The 19,321-nt window shown below is 37.6% G+C and overlaps 2 protein-coding genes and 1 long non-coding RNA gene across 3 annotated transcripts in view; 2 read left to right on the top strand and 1 right to left on the bottom strand.

The window, feature by feature from the left end:
- The first annotated feature begins 3,068 nt into the window (after nt 1-3,068).
- LOC121952023 lies at nt 3,069-4,576 on the top strand. The gene is made up of 3 exons (XR_006106414.1): nt 3,069-3,155; nt 3,535-3,865; nt 4,313-4,576. It is a non-coding gene; the product is annotated as an uncharacterized LOC121952023 (long non-coding RNA).
- A 3,985-nt stretch (nt 4,577-8,561) lies between these two features.
- Nucleotides 8,562-10,564, bottom strand: LOC121951944 (growth/differentiation factor 15). Its single transcript, XM_042498444.1, has 2 exons — nt 10,156-10,564; nt 8,562-9,589 (listed from the first exon to the last, which is right to left on the bottom strand). The coding sequence occupies exons 1-2, from the start codon at nt 10,562-10,564 to the stop codon at nt 8,817-8,819; spliced, it is 1,182 nt and encodes a 393-aa protein (XP_042354378.1). The 3' UTR covers nt 8,562-8,816.
- Nucleotides 10,565-17,887: 7,323 nt separating this feature from the next.
- Nucleotides 17,888-19,321, top strand: part of mast3a (microtubule associated serine/threonine kinase 3a) — a 39,093-nt gene continuing 37,659 nt past the window's right edge. The window contains exon 1 of the mRNA XM_042497067.1: nt 17,888-17,984. Within this exon, the coding sequence (XP_042353001.1) occupies nt 17,943-17,984 (42 nt within the window). The 5' untranslated portion in view covers nt 17,888-17,942. The remainder of the gene's footprint in view (nt 17,985-19,321) is intronic.

Genomic DNA, 19,321 nt, shown 5'->3' with positions numbered 1-19,321 from the left:
AGAGAAGGAAACTTTCACTTCACTTTCTCACTTAAAACTGAAAGTCTGGAAAACTCTGCGTTTTTGTTCTATTTTTTTTCTTTATGCACCACTAAACCACAATTTTCAGCCACTTTGGTTTTATAAAATATTATTTGTAGTGTACAGAAAGTTGTTCTAAAAATAAGTGGTGTATGTGACACATGTACAGTGGTTCTTAACTAGTGGGTCGTGGTCCATAGGTGGGTCCATTCTGACGCCAACCTGTTTTTTTTCCTGGAACAGCTGCAATTTTATGCCCTCTTCTTGGTTTAATTTGGTCTATTAAAATTCTGTGCCTTCGCAGTCACTGGTCTTGAAGCAATAATAATAGCACTTTTTTGGTTGCAATGCTAGTTATTTAAGTTTCAAGTAATTGCACTTCATTCTTGTATGTTTTATTTCATTTGTGTTCTAAGTCCACATGTTGTTTACATTTTGTGAAATAAAATTTAATATGTCAATTTGTCATTTTGACTGTTCCTGACTATGAGCTCTTAACATTACATTTACATTTTAATGGAAGTATATACAACATTTTAATTTGTTTGGAAAACCCAGATGTGTGCTTATAGCAGCACTGTTATGTCACTAAGAATAGCTGACTTTGTCTTAAAAGTCAGTGTCAGTTGAGGGGGAACATTTGATTGAAAGCTTTGGAGCAGCCACCACAAAGGCCCGATCTCCCTCATTAGCCTGATCCAAATCAAGACATGTCTTCATAGAAACCTTTGGGGTTTTTTTAAAATTATTATTTAATATTTAAGTATTTTATCATCTTTTATGTATATAATCTATCTTTCTAATCTATCTTTCCACTTTATTCCGTTTTAGATTTGCATACATATAATACTGCTTTGTAATATCTCCTTCCATTTATTGTTGTCATTTGGTGTTAAAATTATAACTACTATTTGTATGCCATTCACTTTATTAACTTGTGCAACTCCGGTGGTTTTTAAACAAACTATACCTAATTTGATTTTGATTTCTGACTTTGTTCTCTGTCTCCAATAATAATGTTTACCCAGTTGAGTTCACTACTTACATATACAAGAGCCAAATATGAATTATGTGCTAATAAAGTAAGCATTAAAAAACATTTGTTTTTCTTTTTTTTGCACAACAGGCATTTGATCACTCAAGGATCTAGTCAAGTCAGGTTTATTTAGACCTTACACTTGACTAAAGTGTGAAAAAATGAATATAATATATTTAAAACAAAAACAAACAAACAAACAGTTATAAAATTAAATGTGTAAAACCTGAGCAAAAGCAACAGAGAAGGGGTCTCTCTTCTAGTATTGGCACAATATAAAGGATCAGTGAGGAGTTAAGGTAACAGATGGACCCACCATAGGCTGTCTGCATATCTATCATCTATCATAATACTATGAGGTGTCTCTCACACTACCTGACACCCTAACATGTGTGACTTCTGTTAAACAGCAGTTAAACAGCAGTGTGTGGTTCAATCACTAATACGTCTGTTAGTTCACAGTTTATCCAATTTGCTCTAAATTCTGCAGAACCTGTACATGGATCGGTTTAGTCTGCATGTGGGGAGTAAAAGTAACAGCAGGGGGAGGTAAAGGTCCTGCTGAACAAGACTTCCAGCAGTTCTGCTTATGTCTGTGTGAGAGTGAGGGGGCGTTGGTAGCACAGTTTAGCTTTTACAGTCAAGACAGAATCTTATGTCATTCATTAATGAAGCTTGATACGCATGGAGATGACAGATAACACGACTTAAACTTCGGATGCACTTAGGCATGTTTTTTATCTGTTTGTGTGTATGGGGATAATAAAAATAAACTCCTCCTGCAGACCATATTAAAATACAAGACATGCAGTCAACAATATTTGCACTTACATTTCATATAGTAAACAATAAAGTTATGACATTAACATCGCATATAACAATAAGAAGTGCATCAAAATCATATGCTAAAACAATTGAACTTAAAGAAGCTTTGCCAGCCCTCTTTAGGCAGCACTAAGACTACTGAGCATTAATTAAAATGAGACAGTTCCCTGTCTTGTATTACCTGCTGGTTGTAACTTGGACCAAGACATGGGGGAAACCTTCTCCTCACCCATTTTTGCAGCTAATGTTGTTCTTTTAAATTCCATACATTTACTCATCAAGCTAGAGTTGAGCATCTCTAACTTCATAAAGCTGCTGTGGCAGACTTAACTGATTAACCGCATTTAGTTCAGTCTTTATAGTTTAAATCAGCCGCATTCATTAACAAAGAATGCACAGCAATAGTGTCAGGCAAAGGAGTTCAATTGTATCTGTGGCATATCATTAATAAATAAAGAGAAGCAATGGTCCCAGGTGAAATGGTCCTAAAATATAACTTGTATATATTCTGAATTTTCATTTATTAAAGATATGTAGGCCTAAATATGAAGTTAGACCATATGTAAAAACTATATAAAACCTGTTGGAAATTAGACCAAATTTTAGGCGTGAATATTGACATATATGTCTTTCCAAATATGTATGTTTATATATAATACATCTATTGCCACATACATGCATCATTTATGTATTAGAATAAATATGAATAATGTAGTGTAATATTGTTGTTTTCACAAAATATAAATTAAATATACAGTATATTGTTTATTTTGTGTGTGTGTGTGTTGGGGGGGGGGGGGGGGGTGTTTTATGATAAACTTAGCACCTACTTAGCAAGAAACTGTGACAAACACAAAGATTAATATTACCACACAACTCTTAAAAGTAACTCTCTTTTTGGTAAATTGGAAATTTTTCAATCAGAAAGACTAAGAAAAACCAACTTAGCCAAAACTTCTCACTGTTCACAACCAACTATTTGATCAGAAACAATATTCAATCAAACTAAACTTAGAAATATTTGAGTAATCAGATTAGAAACGTGCCTATTGAGTCATGAGGTTGAAATAACAGTAATTCAGCTCGTGTCAGCAGCTGTCTATTTTCAGAAAGACCTTTTACAGGAAATCTTCTGGTTTCAGCGCTTTCATTGCCCAGTTCCATGATTTCACTAAAAGGGAACTTCATCGTTGCAAGTGTGAGGTGTTAAAGACAAACTACATGACTTCATTCACGACACAGACCTTGACCCACAACGTTGGAGCCCTGAACGGTACGTTCATTGTTTTTATTGACACACACTTTGACAGGACACTGATCTGTTTGACTTGGCTGAATGTAGGATTGTTTTTACAGCAAGTCTTGGAGTGTATTGTGAAGTTTAGTTATTTTTTGTTATGTTATTTTAAAAAACCTTCTCTGTTTGTGTGTACTGAGACTTATTTATAATTGGATAACAGTTAACATGAAGTAAACAGTATACCATATTTATGCAAAGACTTTTTTGAATAACAATGACCAAGAATAAACAAATAATTTTAAAAAATAAATAATAAAGAAATGTAAATTGAGTTTTGAGACAATTGAGTTATATCGTAGTTTGTGCAATGCCATGCAGTAACTCAGTTTCATTCTGACTTTTATACTTGCAGATCATGAATGTCAGTGATACTTGTGTCCCTGGAAATAGCACATGTCCCGTGCCCAGCTCCTCTGCAGGTTTAGCTGTTGGGTGACTTTCTTCTTTCTACTGCTTGTGATCATTGCTGGTGTTATCGTGTACAAATACCACAGTAAAATGAGGAATATGTTGCAGTTTGTACAAACCAAAAGACAGAAAAAGGAAGATGATCTAGAAACACCACAAGATGATTCTCATCATTATACCGGCATGATCAGAGAACAGACAACTGGACAGACCCCTATTTATGAAAACCTGACAAGCAGAACTGGACACAACAGGCCTACCGTAAACAACAGCAGGTAAGCTGTACTATTTTTTTTATACTTTTAGTTATCACTTAAAATTTTCTTATCAGATGAGACTAGTTTACACCATTTTAGAGGAAATGTTATGACTGAAATGACATTCATGAAACCACAACCATCCAAAAAGAGATCAGAACGGAAGCAGATGAAGACACACAGTTTGAGCAGTTTGAATTTCCCCATTTTACACAATCCTGTTGTAATATATGCTCAATATTATGGCATCTGGAGGTGATCTCTTCTTTTGTTGTTTCCAACAATTTAAAGTCTATTAATCAAACGTGTCAGCCAATGACGTAGTCTGGGAGTTTTTCTCTGAGCAAGAATAGAAACTGGCAAAAGGAAATCCACACAATTTACATTACATTTGCCTTGTGTCACAATGGTTTTTACATCAGAAAAAGTGCTTTCTAATCGGAACATTATCTGCCACAATTACAGGTTGCCCGGTGAACCTGAAGAGGATGTGTACTTGCAGTGTGATTCCCCAGATGACGCAATATACAGCAACGATCCGGCATGTAATCTCTCCATCCTCCCAGACTTCCAAGAGGAAGATGTCTACATTGTGCCAGATTCATAAAAGGATGCATATCCATTCACTGCAAAAATATGCTGACCTGTAAATAAAGACAAATACTGTAATGTCTGTAGTGTACAGGTAAGATATATCTTATTGTTGTATGTCATTTGCCAAACCAATTGCCAGAATAATTGTTAAAATTTTGTATGTTTCATATGTTGCAAATATGTTGAAACTTTACATTAAAAATTATCAATTCTATGTTGTAACATCACTAGTTAAGATGTGCTCAGGTTTAGGCACAAAAAAAACCCATTTAGTTATGGTTAGAAAAACATGTTTGGGCTTAAAATACTTGGTTTTGGTCTCCACAAACATTGGTGGAATTGTCCCAAATTCTCCTTAAAAAACATACGTGGTTTGGATGCCTCGAATTTGGCCAGCAATGTCCCATATTCTCATTAAAGAATACTTGTCGCTACAAACACAGCTAGAATGCTGTAAACTAATCTCATATGCATGCTAACCTACGTCACTTAAGAAATGTTAATACATATGAAACCTACAATATATCCAAGAGATTTCTGAAAACTATGAATTGGACCAGCGACTAGGCTGCATCTCTGAAGTTTGGAATGGAATTATATAAAAAAGATGTGACTTTTTATAGCACAGTTCTTTTAAGATCATATTTGACACACTTCACTGCGAATGACCACGTTTTGACAACAGTCAGGTTATTAATTTTCTGATAAGGTTTGATCGTTTTATGACTTTCTCTCGATACATCTGGAACGACTAATGAATCACGTTTTATTTTGACCTTTAGAGGTGAGACGTGTGTGTGTGTGTGTGTCTGTGTTGTGTGTGTGTGTGTGTGTGTGTGTGTGTGTGTGTGTGTGTAGGCTATTTCTTCACACTTGTGTGGGAAAGTCATACATGTTTTCTGCTGTCCTATTTTGCATCAGCAACTTTGCAAGTAGCCGAGCATAGAATTTAATTGATATTTAAGTTTTTTTTAAAGTTTTTTTTATGCACATAGTGAACAAATGGGCAAATATGCAAATAAATAAACACAAATGATTATGTTGAATACATTGGAAAACCAAGAGGGGGCATATGAATGTTAGTAAATGCACAGTTATCTAAATTTTACACTTGGGGCTGCAGACCCAAAGGCAGATGAACAAAACAGAAGTTAGAAAAATAGAGAGTTCTTTATAACAATAGTGAAATGTGTAGGAGAATGATCGATAAGATGACTGGCTGAGGTGAGGGGTGCTCCGTGTTCGAATTAACAGGATAAGGTGATGAAGATGAAACACAAAATAACACAGTTAAAAACATCTTACAACTGCATTTTCACTGTTACATTTCCTTTAAAGTCTTTGATACTAGCCACATGTTGTCTGTGTCTTATTAGAAAAACTGTGAGAATAAAAAAAAAAACAAAAATGTACTTTTATTACTTTTAATTTATTCACTATCCATAAAATACTGTAAATTTACACTGCTACAGTTCACATTGTTATATATCATTTGTGCTTAAACCATCGCAAAACATGCCACTTTTACACAAACATATTAAACAAACACACCATCAAGACTTGAAAACCATGAAAAGGTTAACACCATATACAGGTTTTGCAGTCCATCCGTTCTGCAAAAGAGACAAAGAGGATGTGAAAACCATAACCAGGAAGGCTATGTGAGGATTAAAACCCGGACAAAGACAAATACCAGAGCGCAATGAGTTCATGCTGTTCTTAGATTAGACACAGAAGGGCCTTGATAAATACAGTCCCCAATTCTATTATTCTTGTATACTTTGGGTGGTACTGCAACTCAGGACCTTTCAGAGACTAAGATTGAGGACCTTTACATCCAGTCACAGTTGTGTAAAGCTGAGGGTGTCATCCCTGAAACAAAGAGTAACAGGAAAAGAGCAAAGAAGTGAGTGAGGTGTTTCTTGGCACAGGTCTGAATTCACCACAAGAAAAGTGTAATTAAAGTTAGCATTTGTTCCTGCAGCTCTGATTAATCACCAGTTTATTTGTCTGTCTATTTATTCAGTTGTCCAGGGTCACCCAACGTGCCCCACCCTGTAACACATCAACTTTATTAATTGTAGAACAACATATGTTCATATTTAAGTGACCTTTACCCATGCAAAGATAAAATCTATTACAAGCTCATTAGGGTTGGTGGTGTCATTACTCTGAATAATTAAACTATAAACATTTCAGGGGAACGTGCTACTTCTTTCAGTTCACTTCAGTTCACTCACTTAATATCAAACTTTATTATGGTGTTGTGTTTATTACTTCAAACTCCAAAACCTTGAGCTGCACTTTAACACATTTTGAGCTCCACTTATCAACTCCTCTTCTAATGTGAATAACATTTTCTGGTTTTGAAGTGTTAAGGGTGGCATCTGGGGCCCAGAGAAATCTGATATAATTGAGAAAATGTTTTTCTTTTGGCCTAATATTCTATTCAGCGTATTTTGGCATTGTTGGAGATCCTTGATCCTTGAACAGAGCTTTGATCTGGCCCAAAAAAATCAGACCGACCCTACATGAACCTGCACGGTTTATGTCAAAGCTCAAAATATTTGAGCTTTTTATTTGATTTAAGACATTTATTACAAGCTAAGAGCTAATGTGTTTCTTTGCGCCACCTCTCCATCTTCTCTTCCTTCAGTTATTTCAATAGTCTGCTGTCGGCTCTACGTCTGGTTCATGATAGGTCCGGCAAAGTGCGCCCTTGGTGTGTGCATGGTGGTTCATGGTGTTGTGGCGCACAGATAACAATCACTGCTCTCCAACCCATGTTACACACAACCAAGTTGCCTTACAGCCCGTCTCTCTTTCTTTCCATTTCTATCATTTCCCGTTCGGTTTTACAGTGTATTTCTCAGTTGTTCTGTCATTTCACCTCTCTCTCAGCCCCCAGCCCCCTTCTCTCTCTTCACCTCTTGACTTAGTCCATTGCAACTCGAGCCTTTTATGTACAAGAACTGCCGGCTTCATTTTTTTAAAATTATAATTAAAAGAGAATCAAAGCTCTGATTTTTCAATTAGAGCAGCCCAGATTGTTTTGACATGGACATTAATGTTGCAGATTTCTGAAACATTTTTTGACACCTCTGAACTCTACTCTGGTACTGAATAACAAAAATGGCTTTCAAGATTAGTAATGCTTTTTATACCAAATTCCTCCCCTACCCATGTCATGTTAAAAATAGTAACATCAGACATTTTCTTGCCTCTTTTTTTGATGGCAGGACTGAAAGTGAATTGGCCTCAACATTTGTACTGTTCTGTTTTCAGAATGATGAAGACAAAAATAGGATGTAGGCTCTGCAGTATTATTTTCCCCAAATGATGTACAGATTTTTTGGAATAATCTCAAATGGCTTGAAAGGAAGTGCATATAGCGGCTATAAAGGCATGCATCCCAGACCCGTCTAGATTTGGGTTAAGCCCCGAATGTTTTTAACGTCAGGCTCAGCCGCTGCTAAGCGATCACCTTTATTGTTGGATTACTCACATAATCTTTTGTACTTTTTCTGATGACTTATCTCCACAGCACTTGTAAGTAAATATTACAACAAGAAGCTTTGATAATATCTAATGAAAATACATTTACAGTATCGTCATTGATATGTTATCTGAGCAGTCTGGAGATTACACATCAAGTATCTTTTTTTCTCTATTTTCCTTTCAAATTTAACTATTTATTATGTCACTTTTGTTCCTTAACTAGCTGGTCAAGGCCACAGCGAGCACAATTTCAAGGTCATTACAGTAATGGGAGATAGAAGTTATCTTTACAGGCTGATTTCACAGGCACACCGTGACTTTTGCAATTCACAGCGGTTGATAGTATTCGGACGGATGACATGTATGGGAACATATTATGCTCATGTGTTTATTATGAAATGTACATGTTAATATATTCAAGTGCAACAGTTCAGTGTGAATAAATCAAAACATTTATTTTGGTCTTCATATAATCATTGAAATGTATCAGACAGCAAACAAAATATTTAATAACCATGCACCTCATAAAACAATACAGTACTTCAAATAATAAGTAAAAATAAAATTAAATATTATTATATATGAAACAATTCTGTAACATAAAACAATAATAATAATATTACATAAATATACGTATAGGACCATAAATAGATAAAATAAATAAAGTGAACAAATCTACTGCACGATCCACAATGTAAAACAAAACTTAGTGCAGCAGAAGCATGTGTTTTTCTTCAGAATAAAGAAATAATAAATCATTTTCATTAATTAAAAACAATGAAGCTGCTGGGACACAACGTTCCTGTGAGAACACAATCAGCATGTAACAAATTTTTTGCAGCTATGCTCTCCCACAAGTTAAAAAAGGCACATTTCCTCAGGCACAGTGGCATTTACTGACAATCAGGTCCTCAAAAGGAGTCAGCTTCAGCTTGCCTGCGCTGTCGTAGTGCATGAGGACCATGGGCTCGTACTCTGCCGGCACGCAGCAGGGGCGAGGTGACCCTCCTTTGGTTATCTGATGCAGCCGAGACTTCACCTGCGTGTGCATGCTCGCAGGCTTGTAGTTGTGGGGACAGGTGCCATCACAGAAATGCATTGTGTACTCACTTGGAGCCACCACCCAGTCTGTCCAGCCGATGTCTTTGAAGGAGACGGTGACAGACTTCCGGCAGCACCATCCTCGTTCATCGCACTCGTCTTCCTTGTTGGAGCGACGCAGCCTCGTCTTCTGGGCTTGACTGGGCTCTGTGAGGCCGAGTTCTAGAGAAATGATTGGTTTTGCAGTAAGAGCGTCTTTTTCAGCTACTACTATCTCAACATCCACAACCAATGCCTCACCACCATCAGTCCTCATCCACTTCTCCACCTCGGGACTGATGTCCAGCATCACATCTCGAGTGCTTGACACATTGGCGGAGTTTATGTGTGTCCATGCGGCAGAGTTCACCGGCTTCACCCTGTTGACTCTGACTTTAATCTGTCGTCTTACCTCAGGCTGAACTGAAGTGGGTTTATCTGAAATCTGCCTAGAAATCTTCAGCTCAGCTCGAGCTAGTGTCACTTCAGTCTGGATGTCGGGGTTCTTGTGGAAAACAGCTCTGTACCACTGCATGCGTTGACCTGAATGTTGATGTGAGTGTCCCCCCCCAAGCTCCACTAAAAAATGCACACAAATAAAGAAAAGCTTCATGAGAACCAAAGGTGGCAACATCCTGTAATGATCTGATAAATTATATTTCAGAAGCATCATGTTGTGGAATAACTGAAAGCAGAAAAACAACAAAAATACACGTATTTTGACTTCCAGTACTCTCTTGTCATTGATAACATTTCTAAAAACGTGTTCAGAGCCTAATCATCATATATGAGGCGTACCTGTCACGCTCGTGATTTCTAAAATCTCATAGCAATGTGTTTGCTTTCTTTACACAACTCTTTGATTCTATTTGCAAGCATTTGCAAGCATAAGATAAACTCCAGGAAGTCAGAGCTCTTCACCTGGAGGTTGAACTATATACAGGGAGTGAGAGTTAGTCACAACCACACCAACACAACAGCCTTTGTCCTCATCTGCAGAGGTAAAAAGTCACATTTCAAGATTTCTTGAACTAGTCATGTAACGTTCTTTCCTACTCCCACTCAAACTTTCCATACTGGCTTTTCACATCGTCATTTAACCATGACAAAGGCTAAATTAGGTCATATGTGTCCTTGTCTAACAAATATCTCACCTGTAGCTGGGAGGAGCACCGTGGACATGGTGGATTGCCGGGTTTCCCTCATCGGGTGGCTGGAGTTTCCTCTTGTCTCCGTCACTTTCTCCCTGTACAGCTGATACATCTCTCTCAGCTCTTCCTTCGTGGCCTTTTGGGTTGGCCTGGGCTCCCTTTCCAGACCCAACGAGCCGAGGATCCCCGTCTTTACTGCTTCCAGAAGCATTTCCCTCTGGCCGTCCACATCAGGTTCTTGGGCCACGTGAGGCCGGGTCTCCCCTGAGCTGAAGACGAGGAGCAGCAGCGTGCAGAAGATGAGTCTTTGGACTGTGTGTGATCTGAGCATGATGAGCCTGCCAGGTAGGTTTGGTATGAGAGTGCTGCAGCTCAGTGGATGGGGTTTGTCCATGTTATGAATGAAATTCTTGACATGCTTTTATTTATAGAGCTTGCGTGTTGCCACACCCCTGGTTTGTCAGGTGAGCCTGTGATGGGCTCAGCTGGGGCCATATGAAATACTGTGGCAATATTTTGCAGCATTGTTGCTATGTATTAACATGTGACGTACGGATTTAGAAATCTGTAACTTTTGTTTTTGTTTTATAAGCACATCAAAAATAAATTAGACAGATTAGAGAGGAGAGACAAAAAAAAGGGATTTCTGGATGAGATATGGTTACGTCACGAGTACATGGTGTGCGCTTCGTCACCACAATTGTCCACCTATGTGTCACTTAATCAAATAAATGACCATATGTCTTTTAGTTACCAGTTCTGAGGAGCAGGATAATGAGAAATTACATTAGCTCCTCCAGGGTTAATAATGATAATGTAATATTTTTTTTATCCCTGTCTCGTTTTCCTGCAGTTGGTCAGAGGTCAGGAGCAGGTACAGACCAAAGAGGCAATTAGACTCTTGTTCACTCGTTGACTAGGCGCTAAAACCTGAAACCTCTAAATGCTACTGACAGACAGAAAAAGGTGGAGAGAGTTAATTATCTATAAGTTACCGCTCCCTCCTTAAACAAGCCCACAGAGGAAATACCTCAAGGTTAAGAAAAGAGATAAACAAAGAAGTCGTCTGTCTAAAGAGGGAACTGTCTCAGGCTCCAATAAAGTCTTTGACGACTGTCTCAGTCTATTATTACAGTAATCACAGCATGTATGTAATGTGAGGAGCTCATCAAAGATCAAACAGAGCACTGTGTGAAAGTGCTCTGCTTTTATGATGATTAAAACCGACTGAAAACATATCTGATCTCAGACTCTCCTATCCTCTACGGTTGCATAAAAGAGAGGCATTTCTGCTATTAGGACAGACCAAAGAGCTAAACACAGGCTGCAAGTACATCTGTTGGGTGTCGCCAAGCAGTTATCAGCATGTAAAAAAAACCCTCACTTCCATCAGCAAATAGGGTCATTGCTTAATTACAAAGTATTTGACCCGCCCTGCTACGTGGCTGTCTATGTCATTGACCTTTTTCTTTCCAGCTGAGGGCATTTCTGACCATAGGGGCAACTGCTGACTGATAAAGATTTCTTTTTATGATAAATGCCCATAAAAGTACATTTATGGTCATTTTTCCCAAACTTGAAAGAAATATATTACCTTTCAGCAACCACATAATAAAACTGTTAGAGGGTTCATTCATATCTAATTAAATGCTTATATATACATAACAATACAACAAAACAATAGAAAAGAGCACCACTCAACCATAAAATGAACTATGTGAATTTCAAATTAAAGTGGAAACAGACAGTTTTTCACTTTGGAAAAGTTTTGCTTGTAGCCTTTCTCCTAGAAATCTATTTATTTAAGCTCAAACCACAACCGTTTTCTCAATCTTGACCAAGAAAGCATGGATGTATAAAAAGCACTGGGTATCATCAAGGACAGGGCTCATTCATTTCAGTGACAGTTGCACAATGGTGCATGAAGCCAAAAAAGTGAGGACATGTTTAATTGCTGCAACATTCCATTCAGAGCGTACACATCACACCCCGATAAACCACGCCAACCATCAGCGCAAGACCAGCCCACTAATGCAGCATTAATGAATCCTGCTACAACACAACATGCGCAGTTACTTTTGACCATCTGCCATTTCCACTACTGGGGATTGTAACTGCACCAAACTTACACTGATATGCCTTGGTAACTGAGAATAGCTACCAGCAAAAACAAAGGTGCTATCCTCTTTATTTTTGGTAGCACAATGGTTGATGCATTTTCATTGTGCATGTAATTGAGCCAAATGTACTTCATAATGGCAATAAAAGGTCAATTTTCACATTAAATCTCATAATTTGAACCTTACAGTGTCATTATTCTCAAACCATTACATTGTGAAATCAACATTTACTTCATAATAATGAGATAAAGCAAAAAAAAAGAACTTCTCTATGTCCACTTTAAGAAACTTATATTTTGAAGCTATGCAATATGTGATTACTGTAATATGTGCAGGTTTGAAAGATGACTAGCAGCAAAGAAAAGAAGGAACAAAAACATTTCTGCTGCATGAAATTATGTTGGTTTGTTTTTGGTTTTTTTAACAGACTTTTCACACTTAAAATGTGCAATGCTGGAGACTTCCTCTTTATTACTAATAACGATGCAAATGAAACAAACTGAGAAAGAAATGTTTCTATTTGGTTGAACCTCTCACAGCTCGTAGACATGTAGTATGTCTACGAGGAGGATTTGAGAAGGGTCACAAACCAAAGTGTTGGGAGACAAAGCTAGAGTGTCATGCACCTGTCACAGCATGAATAGTCTCCTAAGTAAAGCCAGGACAATATTTGAATGTGTGAAGATGTTACTGAAGAAGGTGCTGTGTGTGATAGCTGGGCAGTGAGTCACTAAGGTGATGAAACAATCGTGCTCTACCAGGTGAGTCTACTTTTCAAAGTGACAGTGTGTGAAAGGTTTAAAGTGACTCATGCAAACTAGCACTGTTGTTTAAACTGTCATATAAGACTCTCACTCTCTTCTTCTGGCTGTTTCTCTGTCTCTTGTCATCTATTTTTATCATGTAGGAGGGACAGAGAGGAAAAAACCACAGACTTGTTTTGTCATCATGACAAACAGAAGTTTGAGAGCAAATTTCATCACATACACCGGTAACAGACAGACGCTAGCTGATATATACTTAAAGTCGGATCATGGTGATAAAGACAGCACATTGGACTATTCACAAGATATAGTGCAGGTGTTTCTAACCTGTAGGTTTGGGGTAAAGTAGTGAATCTAAGAGGTTATCAGATGATATGATAGAAAACAAAAAAAGCAACATCAGATCATGTTTTGTTTTGTTTTGACTTTTCTCTCCTCTTTGCTTTTTCTTGTCTTGTTTTATATCTCCAGGCCTCAAATGAAACAAATTTTTGATTGAACTGCTCACAACCCAGACATGCAATTTGTGCCATGGGTTCACAATTAGCAGAACTTTGCATTAAAGGGACAATTCGCCATCTTTTATGTAGACGTACAATCAAAGTTGATGGTAAATAAAGCAATCAGTGAGTTCACAGATCCGTGCTGGCGGTGCCTATCATGGTATCATAGTATAGTATCATGATGTTTTGTGGCAGGATTGTAACAATACACCACAATACTCAATTTACTGCAAAATGTTTGACATAACAATAATGCTGTATCAACACTGTTGTGATGATATCGTATCCTGGGACCTCTGAGTATTGAATACAGCTGAGTCCCAGAGTCAGCTAAAACCCTGTAAAATGTATCTTCATCCATAACATCCTCTGCATTCATATTTTGGGATGTCATTTTTAACTGTTAAAAAAATAGCTATCTTGCAATACAAATAAAGAGGACATGAAAGTTTTGTTTCTGACCGGCATGTAGAGTAGCCTACACCCCCTGGCTACCTGTGGTTCTTCCTGCATCCAGCTGTGTCAATCTCAAATTCTTGGACAATATATTACACACAAAAGCTTTTGTTGCTTTAAGCAACATTTAAAATCAACACTGATAGAGTGTGAGGTCACAAGTAATATACGCTCTACATCACTTGCGACAGCTTAATAGCATAAGTTACATTTTGCTTCTGTTTGGACTCTTTGCCAGAACAGATTAATTTGTTAGTCATAAATAATGGAGAAAGTGAGCTTTGCTGCCATTCCACTCCAATGTTCCTCCATTTATGTACATTTATTCCCCTTTATATTTACAGGAATCAGAGAGGAAAGGGACTAAACCATTCCCAATGTGCACTTGGAAGAGGAAGAGAATTTGTACGGGGTTGACATCTACAGACATATAGCTCCATTGCGCCCTCTTGTGGTCCTAGAGCTATAATACAGACCTCAATTAACCAAGTACAGCTTAATTTGGAGTCAGAAACAGCTTGAAAAACTTAATATTAATATGAATCTTATACAGAGTTGAGATGAAGAAGTGTCCACTTTGGGAAAACCATTGTTTGCAGAAACTCGATTCAACTCGAATACTCGATTACTTGACTCAATTCAAGGCCAAATTCTTGAGCGTGAGGTGTGAGTACATATTTTTATATGTAAAAATCAAATATATACAGCATATGTTTAAATTTGATAGTTCTGTTTTGTTGTTTCATTGATTCCCATCTCGTTCAAGCTTCAGTAGAGATGAAAAGGTTTGTCTTTTAACACCTTAACTTATAAACAGTGACTGTGCCAAACATTCAAAGATCATTGATAGTTATATTACATTTGTTTTATTTAATTCTTTATTTCCAGTCCATGGAACAAAGACATACCTAAATCCTGAGTTACCAAACCACTGGAAAATTCTTATTTCTACCTCTTAGCCTTGCAGTACAGGTAAGTGAGGTCAAGATGATAGATATGGAGTAAGAAGGAACACATGACTGTAAAAAGAGGGCAGAAAAAGAGGAAGAGCTGACTTTATGCCTAACCGGTTTCACTAATGAGCATGGACAATTTGAAGATGACCTATGCATGGAAAAAAGGACACAAAAAAACTGAAAAGGGTCTCCGAACTCCATCATCAGTCTGGTGGAGAACAAAAATCTATCATTTGTACAAATGGACTTTTATTTTTTTAAAAAATGATCTCAGTTTGTGATCATTTCCATCCAAACAAACAAACTGAGTCATACAAATTCAGCAGCAGTTACACCATTTTCTTTGTAACCTGGACGGAACTCTTGCAAAATCTCTTCCTAGTGAGAAGCTGATTATAACTCTGATTGTGCTTGTTGATGAAAAAGCATAAAGGTTTTACAGATACACAGTGATGTACAGTGGATTTGGAAACGTTGTTAGAGACTGAAATTATGCACTGATGTTTGTGTAAAAAGCACAAAAGTTTTTAAGACTTGGACCACACACATAATTGCTTGACAGTTTCCAGCAAAAGTAACCAAGAAGGCTATATTTACTCAAGTACTGTACTTATGTAGGATTAACAAATTTGAGGAATTTACTTGAGTATTTCTATTTCATGCCAATTTATAGGACCATGACAGAACATTTCAGAGGTAAATGCTAAACTTTTTATACCATCACACTTGTCTGGCAGCACAAATTCAAAATTTTCATCCTCTTCCTTTCCCCTAAAAACCATGATGTGTTGATTTCAAATGTTTTGGATAAACTGAAGGATGACGTGTTCCTTCTTGTGTTGAGAAAATTCTCTTACAAATACAAAAAAAACCCAACTATTTGAAGACTCTTAAATTCGCTGGGAAATGCATGATCACAAAGCTGAAAATGAGGCTGTTTTTTCGACACCATGAAAAGGTGACATTTTAGAGATATGTAGTTCTCACAAGACAGCCATGCTACAAACATTCGTTGATCTTATAGAATATGATACTTTTCTGTAGATTAAACTAGGAGATTAAAAGTGCACAGCCTTAAACATATACAGCAGTAAAATACAACATATTAATGCAGTTGAAATATTAATTCAAAACCATCAGATATAGCAAAACGCTGAGAGGGAATATTTTACTGCACAATCAATACTTCTACTTAAGTACTTTTTGTTGCTGATAATACTGGTAAGTACAAGTAAGGTTTTGAATATAGAACCTTTACTTGTTGTGTTTTCACTGTATGGTATTAGTACTTTTACTTCATTAAAGGGTCTGAATACTTTTTCCACCACTGATTGTCTCTGAAATTGCAGATTCCTTGGTACACAACACATGCTTCGCAAAGGACAATGAATTTTACCTTTACTTTATTTAAGACTACAATGTTAAAAATGCAAATTTCAAACAGCAAACAAAAAATGAATTAACTAATATTTATATAAAATACACAGCTTTAATCATTCAAAATACATAATGCAATTTTTAGCATACTGTTCAAATACAGAACACGTTACTTTTTTTTGGTGTGAGTTATCGAGTGCTGGAGATGTTGAGGTAATGTTCCTTAGAGAGAAAATAGTTCCTTCATGAAACTGCTCACAACAAGGCCTGTGGATTACCTTGAGTAATCAGGTCATGATTTCTGAAATCTGCAATTTTTATTTTTTATTTATTTATTTATTTGAACTTTGAGCACCACATGCCGAGTGCCATCTAGTTCCATTATTTTGGAGAGAAGGCAGACATCTCTATAACCGATATCTCCAGTACTCTGCAGCTCACACCAAAGCAATCTAGTCTGATAAATAGCACTACAGGTAGAAAGAAAAATATGCATTTTTGTTTTGGGGGTGAACTGTCCATCTGAGATAAATCTTGTTCAAATTTTAAAATTGTTTCATTGATACTTCAACAGTGAAATTATCCAACAGATCCACAAACTGTACTGCCACACACCCATGCCAGAACAAGAAAGGGAAATTGTTAAAACATTATCACCATAGTGTTCAACCCAAACACCACAAGATAGCCTACATGATGACCATACAAGATACAAACCCACCACAGGGGTATCTAAGTTGGTTGCTTGAGTAAATACGCATGACTCTGCAGACGCTTGATTTCCAACACTTTGAGCAGTTTCAGATAAACAGTGAGCATCACATGAGAACAATGAAGGATTCACATCCCTCTGGATCTCACAAATGGGCATGTGACATCCCGCAAACAAGAGACAAACCATTGTTGTATATGAGACAAAAAAAAAGCATCATGGTACCACTGGGTGACAAATCAATCACAGCTATTCAGCTGGACTTCAAAGAACAATTGTTCTGCATCCTCTCTGTTATCCCACCAGACAAACACTGTGTTAGTTTACACAATGGGTGAAAAAATCTGAGTGGTGTGCAGACAAACACTCAGCATGCACCACAACATATGGAAACATGTGAATTGCGTGTGTTTTCTGGAGGTGTTTAGTGCACTGATTCATTTACAGTTGATGCAAAATGATGCAATGTCATGGAGACAAAAACCAATGGGGATCAGGTACTTTTGGGAGGAAATCAAGTGTCAATTGTCAACCTGGAAATGCACAACAGTGAGAAACAGTATGTTTGCGTGGTTGCAATTGATCACAGAATATCAATAAGAGGGGTGGGGGCTAACACGTTGCACTTCATTAATAGGTCGAGGTTAACTAACCACCCTCCCGCCTCCTCCCTCCCGATCAGGTGATCAGCCGGCTGAGGTGACCACCTTTTCGGAGCCGGTGTCGTGCAGCTCGTCCCGGGGAGGAGGAGGAGGGAGTGTTGTTGTTGGTGGTGGTGCAGCAGAAGAAGCGAGGAGGACTCTATCCGCGCTCCTGGGGAGAGGACTGAGCGCAGTATGGGCTGACTGATCGGAGATCCGCTAAGGGGGTTTTCATTGTCCTAAATGATGGATGAGCCGAATATCCTGAGACGCCGCGGTCTACAGGTAAATAAATGGACATGACAGCTCGGATGTGCTTGTTTCCAGGCAAACACCGTGATATGATGATGATGGTGATGATCATGAGCCATTGGCGACGAGGCGAAGGTTGTCTTTTTTTAACCAGGACTTGCTTCGGGTGTAGCAGTTGATTTTTCGATTAAAACCACTGATATAATTCTTCCTGATTATGATCTGTTTTTAAATCTGCTGATCATTCGCCTCGTGGCTGGTGTCCATTCATTAAAACAGGCGGTGGCACCATCATGAATTTGTTGCACCTAATTAATGCAATTAATTAATGTTTGTTTTGGAGCTGTCTATTGGTACTTTGTCAAGCTGGTTGCCTTGGTGATAGGAGCTTAAAACCCAAAGGGTGCCGGGATGATAGGCACAAACATCCTTTTAATCTTCTCCTGGGTGCCATGTTTATTACTCAAGAATGCCCAGAAAAGGAATAATGACTTTTTCCCACCTCCCTTGGTTCATTCATGTGTATATTTTCTGCATAAATGAAGTAGTGAGAGCTGCATTGTCTGTTATGGAGGAGGTGTTGTTGGGGGTTGTGATGAAAGACTCACCAGTCCAAACTGGGTGTTCCCATTCAGTTAATATAACTAGCTTTTCTCCCACTGTACATTAATCTGCAATTTAAATGTATGTGCAGACCTGTCATTATACTAACAATGAACATGGTGAAATCATCCTCCCTTAAATCCATTATGTTGTGAAAAAGACACAACATAATATTTTATATGTTCTGATTAGTGATGAAGCTTAATGTACAGTGATTTTAACATGTTTACTCTACAAAAAATGCCCTTGTTTAGTTAGTTTTACCCTCCTTGTTTTAAATTTGGCTGCCTGTCACTTTCTGAGACTGTCTTTTTTAAAATGGAGAGGATGAAATCAGTGAAGGTAGCCTCAGAATAATTTCATGCCACCCTTCCCCGTCCTTCAAATCCCGATTGGCAAGGGTAGTTTTGCAGTTGCCTGGGCTCAAATGCAGTAGCCATGGGCTAGTGAGGATATATCCTCGCCATTAAATGACTCGAAGACCCGCTTGTCATGCAAGAAACTAGGCCATACTGCAGCTAATGAGATTACACTGCACTGAAAGGAAGATGAGTGGGAGTGACACAGAAGGGTAACCATTTAGGGAAATCCATCTGAAAAAAAATGTCCTATTTTTTAAAAACATTTTATGAATTTAAAGCGCCTGTTAAGAGAGCAAATCTATCTATCCTGTTTATTCTGAGGAGTGTACTTTCATAACAGCAGAAGAATACAAAGAAAATGGGAAAACATTGATTTAAGAAAAAGTCCTCCAGCCAAACAGTTAA

The sequence above is a fragment of the Plectropomus leopardus genome, chromosome 12 (genome assembly GCF_008729295.1).
Source record: "Plectropomus leopardus isolate mb chromosome 12, YSFRI_Pleo_2.0, whole genome shotgun sequence".
Lineage (NCBI taxonomy): Eukaryota > Metazoa > Chordata > Actinopteri > Perciformes > Serranidae > Plectropomus > Plectropomus leopardus.
This window is presented reverse-complemented; position numbering and strand designations above follow the sequence as displayed.